Here is a 12,900-nt window from a genome sequence, read left to right as displayed (position 1 = left end):
AGCGACTGTCTACCAAAAATAATGATGGATGGCACTATACAAAGAGACCCAAACTATCACAGTATAAAAGGCAAAGTCCTCTCAAGTTCTAAAAGAAATGGCTACAAAAAAACCATCCTGCCTACAAAGTTCAAAGTTTCCAGAAGTAAAGTCATAACCTTAACCTACAGATTCCCTGATCCAGATATTCACTGAGATTTGTCTGATCTGCTGAGTCTTATTTCTTTTATCTCTCTGGATTTCTGCCAACCATCATGAGTGATTTGTTGTTGTTCAGTCGCTCATTCATGTCCAACTCTTTGTGACCCCATGGGCTGCAACACGCCAGGCTTCCCTGTCCTCCACCATCTCCCAGAGCTCGCTCAAACTCACGTCCATTGAGTCAGTGATGCCATCCACCATTTTGTCTTCTGTCATTCCCTTCTCCTCCTGCCTTTGATCTTTCCCAGCATCAGAGTCTTTTCTAATGAGTGGGCTCTTCACATCAGGTGGCCAAAGTATTGGAGCTTCAGCTTTAGCATCAGTCCTTCCAATGAATATTTAGGACTGATTTCCTTTAGGATTGACTGGTTTGATCTCCTTGCAGCCCAAGGGACTCTCAAGAATCTTCTCCAACATCACAGTTCAAAAGCATCAATTCTTTGGTGCTCACCTTTCTTTATGGTCCAACTCTCAAATCCATACATGACCACTTGAAAAACCACAGCTTTGCCTTGTCAGCAAAGTAATGTCTCTGTTTTTTAATAAGCTGTCTAGGTTGGTCATAGCTTTTCTTCCAAGGACCAGGCATCTTTTAATTTCATGGCTGCAGTCACCATTGCAGTGATTTTGGAGACCAAGAAAATAAAGTCTGTCACTGTTGCCATTGTTTCCCCAACTATTAGTCATAAAGTGACGGGACAGGAGGCCATGATCTTAGTTTTCTGAATGTTGAGTTTTAGGCAAGCTTTTTCACTCTCCTCTTTCACTTTCATCAAGAGGCTCTTTAGTTCCTCTTCACTTTCTGCCATAAGGGTGATACAATCTGCGTATCTGAGGTTATTGATATTTCTCACGGCAATCTTGATTCTAGCTTGTGCTTCAGCCAGCCCGGAATTTTGCATGATGTACTCTTCATATAAGTTAAATAAGCAGGGTGACACTATACAGATTTGACGTACTCCTTTCCCAATTTTCAACCAGTCTGTTGTTCCATGTCCAATTCTAACTGTTGCTTCTTGACCTGCATACAGGTTTTTCAGGAGGCAGGTAAAGTGGTCTGGTATTCCCTCCCACCTCTTGAAGTATTTTCCACACAGTCAAAGGCTTTGGGGTAGTCAAAGAACCAGAAGTAGATGTTTTTCTGGAATTCTCTTGCTTTTTCTATGATCGAACAGATGTTGGCAATTGAATTTCTGGTTCCTCTGCCTTTTCTAAATCCAGCTTAAACATCTGGAAGTTCTCAGTTCACGTACTGCTGAAGCTTGGCTTGGAGAATTTTGAGAATTCCTTTGCTAACATGTTAAATGAGTGCAATTGTGTAGTAGTTTGAAGATTCTGTGGCATTGCCCTTCTTTGGGACTGGAATGAAAACTGACCTTTTCCAGTCCTGTGGCTACTGCTGAGTTTTCCAAATTTGCTGGCATACTGAGTGCAGCACTTGCACACCATCATCTTTTAGGATTTGAAAGAGCTCAACTGAAATTCCATCACCTCCACTAGCTTTGTTCATAGTGATGCTTCCTAAGGCCCACTTGTCTTCACACTCCAAGATGTCTGGTTCTAGGTGAGTGATCACACCATTGTAGTCATCTGGATCATGAAGATCTTTTTTGTATAGTTCTTCTGTGTACTTTTGCCACCTCTATCTTTTGCTTCTGCTAGGTCTATACCATTTCTGTCCTTTATTGAACCCATCTTTGCATGAAATGTTCCCTTGGTATCTCTTAATTTTCTTGAAGAGATCTCTAGGCTTTCCCATTCTATTGTTTTCCTGTATTTCTTTGCATTGATCACTGAGGAAGGCTTTCTTATCTCTCCTTGCTATTCTTTGGAACTCTTCATTCAGATGGATATATCTTTCTTTTTCTCCCTTGCCTTTTGCTTCTCTTCTTTTCTCAGGTATTTGTAAGGCCTCCTCAGACAACTGTTTTGCCTTTCTGCATTTCTCTTTCTTGGGGATAGTTTTGATCACTGCCTCCTGTACAATGTCATGATTCTTCGTCCATAGCTTTCCAGATTAGATCTGTCTATCATATCTAATCCCTTGAATCTATTTGTCACTTCCATTGTATAATAGTAAGGGATTTGACCTAAAGGTCATATCTGAATGGCCTAGTGGTTTTCCCTACTTTGTTCAATTTAAGTCTGAATTTTGCAATAAGGAGTTCATGATCTGAGCCACTGTCAGCTGCTCCCAGTCTTGTTTTTGCTGACTGCATAGAGCTTCTCCATCTTTGGTTACAAAGAATATAATCAGAACCAATCTGATTTTGGTTCTGGCCATTTGATGTCCATGTGTAGAGTCGTCTCTTGTGTCACTGGAGGATGGTGTTTGCTATGACCAGTGAGTAATCTACATGACCCCATTATACAACTGCTCCTCTACATAGGTCTACCAAATAGCTGTGAAAATGCACAATGTCCCTTTAGTACTCTTCTTCAATTAATCAAAATACAACTCATCATAATCAGAGACTGGCACAAAAACAGATACTTGTGCCCAAATTATAATCTCAATAGGATCAATTCATTGGTAAAATATGTCCCTTAAAATTGGCTCAAAAAATTTTATTCATGAGATTATCTTTTTTACTTGTTTCTTGCCTATGAAATAAAATGGAGTAAGATGAAAGCCCAACATAAAAAATATATTTTTACATGACACTGAAAATTCACCCAATAAAGTAGCGTAACAACAGAGGCTTAGATATTACCATAAATCTATTCCAAATATAAAGTAAGAATTATAGAACACTCAATTACCTACTTATATAAAAAGCTTAAAAAAAAAAAAAGAAAACAAAACTTGGTCTCAGGATCCCTTACAGCAGTAAAAGGTTTTGAAGACCTGCAAAGAGTTTATGTGAGTTACAGTTACCATATTAGAATTTAAAATTGAGAAATTTTAAAAATATTCATTTATTTTAAAATAACAATAAGCCCACTACATGTTAATAAAAATAACACTTTAATGAAAAATACTAAAATTTACATACATAAAAATTTTTAGTGAGAAGAGTGACACTGTTTTACATTTTTGCAAGTCTCTTAATATCTAGATTTAAAGAAGACAGCTGGATTTTCAAAACTGCTTCCACATTCAAATGCTTATATCGTTATATGCTATATAATCTCTGGAAATCTCCACTATTACTTGTGAGAAAATTAAGAGCAAAATAAGTACGTATTATTTTCATACTATTATGAAGACAGTTTTAACCTCACAGACCTTGAGAGAATACTGAAGAGTTCCAAAAATGTACTTTGAAAACGACTGATTGCTTAAATTTTTAGTAGGAAAATTTTAGAATTAGAAATAATTCTAAAGAAATAGAAATGCAGGTACTGAAGACAGGGTAGTGATTTATTTAAAGAGAAACAGAGCAAGGTTATTACTAAAATATAACTTTAGATTCTTATACAAGATACGCAGACATTATAATGCTTTAAAACACCTTGAATTATGTTTCATTTTATCTGTCAGATTTCATTATAAAATTTGTAACATGTTTTCCAAATGTATGGCTGGCTTTAAGACTGAAAAAATTCATATATATTGTTTACTCAAAGTTTTAGACCAGTGATCTAGACAAACACTTAAAGAATAAACTCACAAATTTACTTTAAAATGCACACCTGTTGGAGAATATAATGGAGTCATGATAAGTCTTATGAACATATTCACCAACCATGGATTTAAATAAACCTACCTCTTCTGCTGCTGCCTCTGAAAGCAGACCTTCCTTCTGAGCACAGGTCACATGGAAATAGGCTCTGCACATCCCTGCATCACAGCTAATGCAAACTCCAGTTCGAGCAAAACGAGGGTCTTCACAGAAGCTACACTCCTACAATGGAATAATAGGAAAAGTCTCAGAGGGAATACATTCCCAGAACAAAAACTGCATTCTCATACAAAGCTTCTACAAAATACAAATAGTGAACCAAGAGTACCAATAGTATATCAATATAAACAAAAACCTTAGGTAAGCCAAATATTTATAAGAAAAAAAGTAATTCTCTATATAGTTCTACAAAACCAAAATTCCACTTATATAATAATGATTATAACAATAAGTAGTTGAGGGCTTACCATGCACTAAGCACTATTCTAAGCACTTTACATGAATTAATATATATAATTATTTATATATAGTGTCATTTGACACTATTTCATAATAATATATGGAAGAAGTACTACAGTCATTCTCATCTTACACATGAGAAAACTGAAGTAAATGCAGTCTTTAACCAGATAATCTTAAAGACCATGCTCTTAACCATTAAACTACACTTATTTCAACAATAATATACTATTTGAAAAAATTAAAGAAAACGAATAAGAAGCCAGAGAAAATTCACCAAAAGATCTAGACATTGAAATCAAATAAATAACGCATTTAAAAAATATATTTAAGAGAAGCAGAAGCAATCTTAAGTAAACAATTTTGTGAAATTAATGATAATACACAATATAACCAATTATTTATATTCTTCCTATATACAAAAGGAAAAACTGCAAAACTAAAGGTATAAACTGTTGAAATTACCCCAAATTCCAGCACCCTGATTTATTTTTTAATACTTTTAACTAAACCACAGAGAGGAAGAAAAGAAAAAAAAAAAAAACCTACTATCAAAATATACTCTATAAATATGAACCTTCACAAAAAAACTTGCTAAATTATGAAAGACCATCAGCAGACAGTTAAGGAAGAACTGCTTAGTAAATGCAGTCTATATAAATTAAATATGAGGGAAACATTTAAAAAGAAAAATGAAAAAGTTTCAATAGATGCTAAAAAGATCATTGTAACACTGTAACAGTTAGTACCTACTGGCTAGACAGTACCAAACTGATGTATTAGCACTGTTATCCAAGAACTGTGTTCTGGGCACCGGTGTGAAAATACTGCCAACTCCTGACATTCTGCTGCCTAGTTAAAGGTCTTTTCCATTAACAGTAGTATATATATGGTATAAAATATCAGCAAGTAGTAATATAAACATGAAACCAAAAAACCTAACTGAAATGGAGTAAGGGACTTTTGAGAGAACACAAAGAAAAAATGTCTGACACTGAAGTCTTAAAAGACTATAGAACAATCAACAAAGAAAATAGAATCTTCCTCAATTGCCTGAATCATTTACAACACTAGGGAATGAAGCAACTGAGAACACAGGGAAGAAAGTAATCAGGATTAGGAAATGGATAGACAATGTGGGTCTAGAGAGCTGTCTAAGATAAAACTCACAACATTGGGTTTGATTTTGCAGATGAGCTAGACAGTACATAATTTTTTTACTCCTTTTCCTAGTAATACTTCAACACAAAAGCAGGTGATAATAAAAAAAAAAATCAGCTGATAATTATACATTTAATGACTCGTTTTTAATCCAGAGGTCACTGCTAGCCTCAGTTTTATGAAGCAGTATCTGCTTACTGGTTTTTTTAAATTGCTTTGACATTTATATTTATGGTAACAACATATGCCTATTGAAAATGATGGAAGTCAGTTCCTTTTAGGCTCAATGGAAGCTGCTATCAAAAAGCAGGAACTTCCATTTCCAAAACTGGTGGACTAGGTAATCTGTATTGCTTCTACTCAACTAGAAAATGTAGACAAATTAGTATTTATTTACTATAGTTTAAAGGCATTAGAGAAGCAACAAGACAGTGTACAGTTACCTGAGGAAAGTAAATTCAATACTAGGGCCTAGAAGCTTTAGCTAATTCTGGAGAGGGAAGCTGCATACCCAAACCAAAGCAAAAGATTACTGGAGTGATTGTTGAAGTCCAAGGAGGATATTCTGGATATAATAGCAGAAACTATCAAAGTTTAAAATCAGAATCTTCCAACAATATCTAAGTTTTTCACCTTACCTTTAATATGTTACTAATGCTTTTCAAGAGACTCCCTTCCCAAATGCCCAACAGACAGTAATGGAAAGAGAATATATATCAGTGCCTAATTAGTTCTACCATTCTAAAGATGTGTACAGTAATTATATACTTAAGTTTAAATTAATAAGTGTATAATCTTATCACTCATAATCTAAAAGTCATAGTGAAAAACCAATTTATAACCTACGGAGACTCATTTGCTAGGGCAGGTTATGTAGTCATAAAATCAGTCCTTGAAATCTGAGAAAATAATGGGTTTTTCTTGTACTCTTTTCATAATTTCATAAATTTCATTTCAAAAGTAAAGTTAGAAATTAAGCTCGTTTTCAGTCCAACTGGTTAAAAATAGGGATTTAATCTGAGAATTCATTATACACTAAGCAGTGTGCCAAATGCCAGGGAAACAACAGTGATATCAACTATCATTTTTCCCCACAGGTTAAACTAAATTACAAACACATGGAAGAATTTATATATTACTGGCTTTCTGGGAAAATTACTGTCAATTATAAATGATTTAGTACTCTCCAATAGGATAATTGGGCTTCCCTGGTGGCTCAGACAGTAAAGAATCCGCCTGCAATTCTGGAGACCCTGGGTTCAATCTCTGGGTCGGGAAGATCCCATGGAGAAGGAAATGGCAACTCATTCCAGTATTCTTTCCTGGAAAATTCCATGGACAGAGAAACTTGACAAGCTACAGCCCAAACAGGTTACAAAGAGTCAGACACAACAGAGTGACTAAGCACACACACATGCAATAGCATAATTAGTAATAAGCATTTCTGTAGTTAATAATGATATTAGTAAAATGCCATATAAACTAACAAGTAAAACTTTCTCTTAGACAACCAAAAACAGTTTGTCTCACCTTGGCACCATATTTGGAATAGTTCATTTCTGTTAGTGTTACTGGTCGTAATTTGTCAATATCTCCAAAGGCTACACCAGGAACGTACAGGGCACAAACGATGTGAACCCATCTATAAGGAGAAAAGATATGATTTTGTTATCAAACCTTCTGATAAAATGCCCACATGGAAAATAAACATAAAATATATCTGCCATATCAAATAACTACTGCAAGAATTTTATGGCCAGGTCTCAAAACCTCAGACATACAACTAAAGAATATTAAACACTTATATAATTATATCATTTAATTACAGAAAAGGGGACTGCAATAAGCACTACTTTTCCAGCAGCTTAGCCAAAGCTGAGAGTTAACAACTATAATTGCCTTTCATTTAATATTCCCCACACTTTGCACTTATCTGTTATTCTTAAATATTTGCACAAAACCACTATTCAAATGAAACAAAACATTTTCATATGCATGGAAAGGTATGTACAATATTTTAAGCACTCTGAGAATTAAGGATCCTAATTTAAGAACTGTGAAGTTAGTTACTCTGCATAAATTATATAACATTGATCTTTCCTGCTACTTTTTTCTAAAAGCTATTGGATAATCCTTAAGGACATATTTAAAAAAAAAATTCTTGGTGTGCATCTTAACTTTCTTTCTTCCTAGGTTGAAACTGATTGATAGGAGACTGGACAGAAGAGTTGTGATAATATATGGAAGTCACAGTTCATTCAGCTCATCTGATCACCATACAACCTATGTACTATGTATGTGCCCCACAAATAAATAATTTTTAAAGTCTGGATGATTTTACAACACTAAACAACAGCAAAAACAAAATGTTCAGAGTTTCAGTGTACTAAAAAAAAAAGTAGGAATTGATTCTAATTATATTTTTTAAAAACTGTTTTGAACCTCTATAAAATATATCAGGAACCCTTTCTGTTTGCTTACAACCATGCAAAATAGAGGACCACTAGATTTTGAAATGTAAACAGATCTCCCTCATCTCTGCAAGAAAGAAGGTAAAAATGAGATGGCAAATATCTCTTAACCTTGTGAAAATATTAACAACAAATTTTACTTTATCATAGCTTGAGAGGCTATGATTGCTACCTGGTTCTGTTTTGTGATGCACTATGAGTCTTAAAGAAATAAGACTAAGAATCATTTTATAGAGGTACTGGGGAAAATAGTTACAAATCTTTAAAATTTAACCTTTTTTATTGGTAAGAAAATTCAAAGTTTTGAGATTTTCTTGATAAAATGTTTTAATCCAACTTCCCAAATGCATCCTGTGGAGTTCAATATAAAGATACACATCTTCAACGAGCAGCTGCTTTCTCAATTTAATTTGTGCAGTTTTTTCATGCTCCACTGATGTATTAAATGCCGCTGTACTCTGTAGGAGTTTATCTTTGATAAACCCAACACCTGACTGCTTGCTTCATATTGACCTTCTTAAAATCTTTTAGAACTAGTCACACAAGTACTACAGATTGAAACTGCCATTTCAGTGTGACTGGCACAAAAGTGTATCATTTTCCACAACCACACTTATGAGGATGCCAACTTGAGTCTTTATTAAAATACATACCAAACAGCTGAGATAATTTTGGTCCTTTTTAATATCTGTTGTATATAGATTTTTGTTCGTTTGTTTAACTAAATGTACTTTAGAACCTTGTAATTAAGACAAATTGAGAAATCAAAAAGGAATAAACTTCCTTGTTACTTTATCATTCATTTTTCTTGGAGCTATGAAGGCAGATGTTGATCAGGAAAGGGAACAAAAAACAAGCATCCAATAAGACAACCAAAAAAACAAGAGTCAGAATTGTCATTCTAGCACAGAAGCTATTAATACATTCTTTTAAATTTACATATTTTAATAAAGCAAACTAAGTAGAAAAATACTTCACAAAAACTTATTTCAAATAAGAACTACATTCATCGATCAAACTTGATTTTTAAATGCTTTGTACTTGTGGTGTCTTTATAACACATTAAAAAAACTCATTTCAGGAGTTATTTTCATTCCTGCATTTATTCATTCAGTAATTAATTACTGAGCGACTGAACTGAACTGAAGAACACAGCACCAGGCAGGCAGTGGGGAAGTGACAAAGAAGTATGTGAAATGCTTGCAGCATAAGGTGTGATATGCTATTAAAGTATGTGTAATATTTCCTATATTCAGGTTTATAATACCACTAAGGCAGCATGCTGGGAGGGATTGGGGGCAGGAGGAGAAGGGGACGACAGAGGATGAGATGGCTGGATGGCATCACTGACTCGATGGACGTGAGTCTCAGTGAACTCTGGGAGTTGGTGGATGGACAGGGAGGCCTGGCGTGCTGCGATTCATGGGGTCGCAAAGAGTTGAACACGACTGAGTGACTGAACTGAACTGAAGGCAGGATAAAATACTCTCTTTAAGAAAAAAATAAAATAAAAATTCAATGATAATGTATTGATGGTCTTCTCACATTAAACTGCATTATTTTCTATTGTAGTATATGTGGCTCCCATCAGACACAGAAGGGAAAGCAGTCTAAATGGCCTATGTAATAGAAGAAAATTTCAAAAATTTTTCATTCTTTCCATACATAGTTCTTTCTTTTCATCTGTTTTCCATTTGAAGCTAGAGTACTAAATATCTTGTCAAATCTTCACGGCTTTTTTGCTCTTGATTCAAGCTAGTATTACATCCTTCAAACTGTATCAAGACCTGTAATTCCCACAGTACTCTACAGGTAAGTATGGGCATCAACACAAATAAAATGTTCAAAAAGCATAAAAAATTTTCCAGGCTACACCAACAAGGGAGGTGTCTACATATATGAAAGATCCACAGAAGTCAATATAAATATATGAGTAAAACTCAATGGTTAAAGAAGCCTTCCTTTTCTTCAATCAGAGACAATTTTACAAGTTAGTCTGTGGACTGTGTATTAGTATATATTACATATTAGTGTAGTAACAGAGCTACTTTTTAGTTTCTCAATAGAAATTTCAAATTATTGACAAGAGAAAAGGTAAAATAAATGCTCTTCCCTAAAAGGAAATTGTGTTTCTCAAAGCTGCCGTACTTATTCACAACCATTCATTACCATAAATTTCAAATTGCAGGACCGAAAAGTTATTAAGAAAGGATTTATGCAGTTACTTTTCTAAGATTACCTTAAATAAATGGAATAATATCAAAAAAGCACTAGCAGAAGTAGCAGCAGCAGAGGAACTAAGGAGATATTTATTACACACTTAAGTTTCAGAAACTACACTGTTTACAGAAATCATCTCATTTCAGTTCAGTTCAGTGGCTCAGTCAGGTCCGACTTTGCGACCCCATGGACTGCAGCACACCAGGCTTCCCTATCCATCACCAACTCCCAGAGCCTACTCAAACTCATGTCTATTGAATCAGTGATGCCATCTGACCATCTCATCCTGTCGTCCCCTGCGCCTCCCGCCTTCTATCTTTCCAGCTACAGGGTCTTTTCACTTGAGTCAGTTCTTTGCATCAGGTGGCCAAAGTATTGGAGTTTCAGCTTCCGCATCAGTCCTGCCAATGAGTATTCAGGACTGATTTCCTTTAGGATGGACTGGTTGGATCTCCTTGCAGTCCAAGGGACTCTTAAGAGTCTTCTCCAACACCACAATTCAAAAGCACCAATTCTTTAGTGCTCAGCTTTCTTTATAGTCCAACTCTCACAATCATACATGACTACTGAAAAAACCATAGCTTTGACTAGATGGACCTTTGTTGACAAAGTAATGTCTCTGCTTTTTAATATGCTGTCTAGGTTGGTCACAACTTTTCTTCCAAGGAGCAAGCGTCTTTTAATTTCATAGCTGCAGTCACCATCTGCAGTGAATTTGGAGCCTAAAAAAATAAAGTCTGTCACTGTTTCCACTGTTTCCCCATCTATCTGCCATGAAGTGATGGGACCAGATGCCATGATCTTAGTTTTCTGAATGCTGAGTTTTAAGCCAGCTTTTTCACTCTTTCATCAAGAGACTCTTTAGTTCTTCTTCGCTTTCTGTCATATGGGTGGTGTCATCTGCATATCTGAGCTAACTGCTACTTCTCCTGGCAATCTTGATTCCAGCTTGTGCTTCATCCAGCCCAGCATTTCTCATGATGTACTCTGCATATAAGTTAAATAAGCAGGGTGACAATATACAGCCTTGATGTACTCCTTTCCCTATTTGGAACTAGTCTGTTGTTCCATGTCCAGTTCTAACTGTTGCTTCCTGACCTGCACATAGGTTTCTCAAGAGGCAAGTTGGTGGTCTGGTATTCCCATCTCAGGAAGAATTCTAAACAGTTTGTTGTGATCCACACAGTCAAAGGTTTTGATGTAGTCAGTAAAGCAGAAATAGATATTTTTCTGGAACTCTCTTGCTTTTTCAATAATCAATGGGTGTTGGCAATTTGATCTCTGGTTCCTCTGCCTTTTCTAAAACCAGCTTGAACATCTGGAAGTTCACAGTTCACATACTGTTGAAGCCTGGCTTGGAGAATTTTGAGCATTACTTTACTAGCGTGTGAGATGAGTGCAACTGTGCGGTAGTTTGAGCATTCTCTGGCATTGCCTTTCTTTGGGATTGAAATGAAAACTGTCCTTTTCCAGTACTATGGTCACTGCTGAGTTTCCCAAATTTGCTGGCATATTCAGTGCAGCAGTTTCATCATCTCATTTAACCCTCTCAAAAGTGCTAGGAAACTGAGGCATAAAATGGTTAAATCACTTGCCTAAAATCACAGTTAGTAAGAAAAAACCAGAATACAAATATAGGCAGTCTAACTTGAAAGCACACACCTTTAATGTTGTAGTAAATTTCCTAATTCTAGGTCAAAGTGAGTCCAGGCATAAAATAATGGCATTGTCTATGACACAAACCACAGACTCAATTCAATACATCAAATAATATGTTAAATGTTTATTTTGAGGATAAGCAATGAGGGACAAGAAGTAAACTTTTTGGTCATTTTCCTAGACATCAATATACAGGGTAGTCATTTCTCCTAGATACCCTCAATATACAGTCTCCAAGATTCCATGATAGACTGTGTGCTATCCCAACTGTATGGCAATACTTCTCAAGGGCCTGCCCATTAATTAAGGTAAAAATGAGAAAAATAGCTTTTACTTTACTAAAATAAAATTTATTATGTTTAAAAAAACCATTTTTTGGCATATAAGGCATCCTATCATTTCAAAATTTTAAATATGAAAAATGATCATGATAATTTGTCTAGGTTATTTCACTGTTCTTATTAAAATATTAAACATTTAGTAAAATACTGAAATATCCATATGTGGTAAAATAAAAAATTGAGTACCCCCTCTTACATGGGGGAAGAGAGTAAGTAGTGATTCATAATACATAAAAGGTTAAGAACTAATCTTTTTTTTTTTTTTTTAAACTTTACATAACTGTATTAGTTTTGCCAAATATCAAAATGAATCTGCCACAGGTATACATGTGTTCCCCAGGAACTAATCTTATATTAGTCACCCATCCCAGTTGGTAGTCTCCTGGGGAAAAACAAGAAAGATGCCAACACTGTAACAATGACAACTGTTCAAATGTGATACTAAAAATGAGTGTGAATCTAGTGAAAGAACATAGTTCTCTGGGCCAGTTATCATTTTGGTGCCTCTCAGCTCAAATCCACTCTTCAATATCTGCTTTGAAATAATGAACAGAATCCCATCAGCACTTCCCATCTACACGATCCTCGGCTCTGTCTCAGTAGAGTGGCAGAAGGCATGGTAAGAGGAAGGGGCTTCTCTTCAGGACGGGAAAAGGACACCCACCAGTGCTCTGCCCTCAGTGACCTCACAGACCCGGCCTGAAGATCACTTTTTTGTGGCCCTCTCAACCTAGACACCTCACACTCCTGGCTTGCAACCAC

The 12,900-nt window shown here is 35.4% G+C and overlaps 1 protein-coding gene across 13 annotated transcripts in view; it reads right to left on the bottom strand.

Moving 5' to 3' along the window:
* PHF14 (PHD finger protein 14) overlaps positions 1–12,900 on the bottom strand; it is a 199,050-nt gene that overhangs the window by 156,250 nt on the left and 29,900 nt on the right. For all 13 annotated transcript variants that reach the window (XR_008717611.1, XM_055589861.1, XM_055589862.1 and 10 more), the window contains exons 6-7: positions 6,978–7,089; positions 3,912–4,049 (exon numbers count right to left, since the gene is read on the bottom strand). Coding sequence is in view for 12 of the 13 variants with exons in the window: in XM_055589861.1 (XP_055445836.1) it covers positions 3,912–4,049; positions 6,978–7,089 (250 nt within the window). In the remaining variant the exon portion in view is untranslated. The remainder of the gene's footprint in view (positions 1–3,911; positions 4,050–6,977; positions 7,090–12,900) is intronic.

This window comes from Bubalus kerabau, chromosome 8 (assembly GCF_029407905.1).
Source record: "Bubalus kerabau isolate K-KA32 ecotype Philippines breed swamp buffalo chromosome 8, PCC_UOA_SB_1v2, whole genome shotgun sequence".
Classification (NCBI taxonomy): Eukaryota; Metazoa; Chordata; class Mammalia; order Artiodactyla; family Bovidae; genus Bubalus; species Bubalus kerabau.
This window is presented reverse-complemented; position numbering and strand designations above follow the sequence as displayed.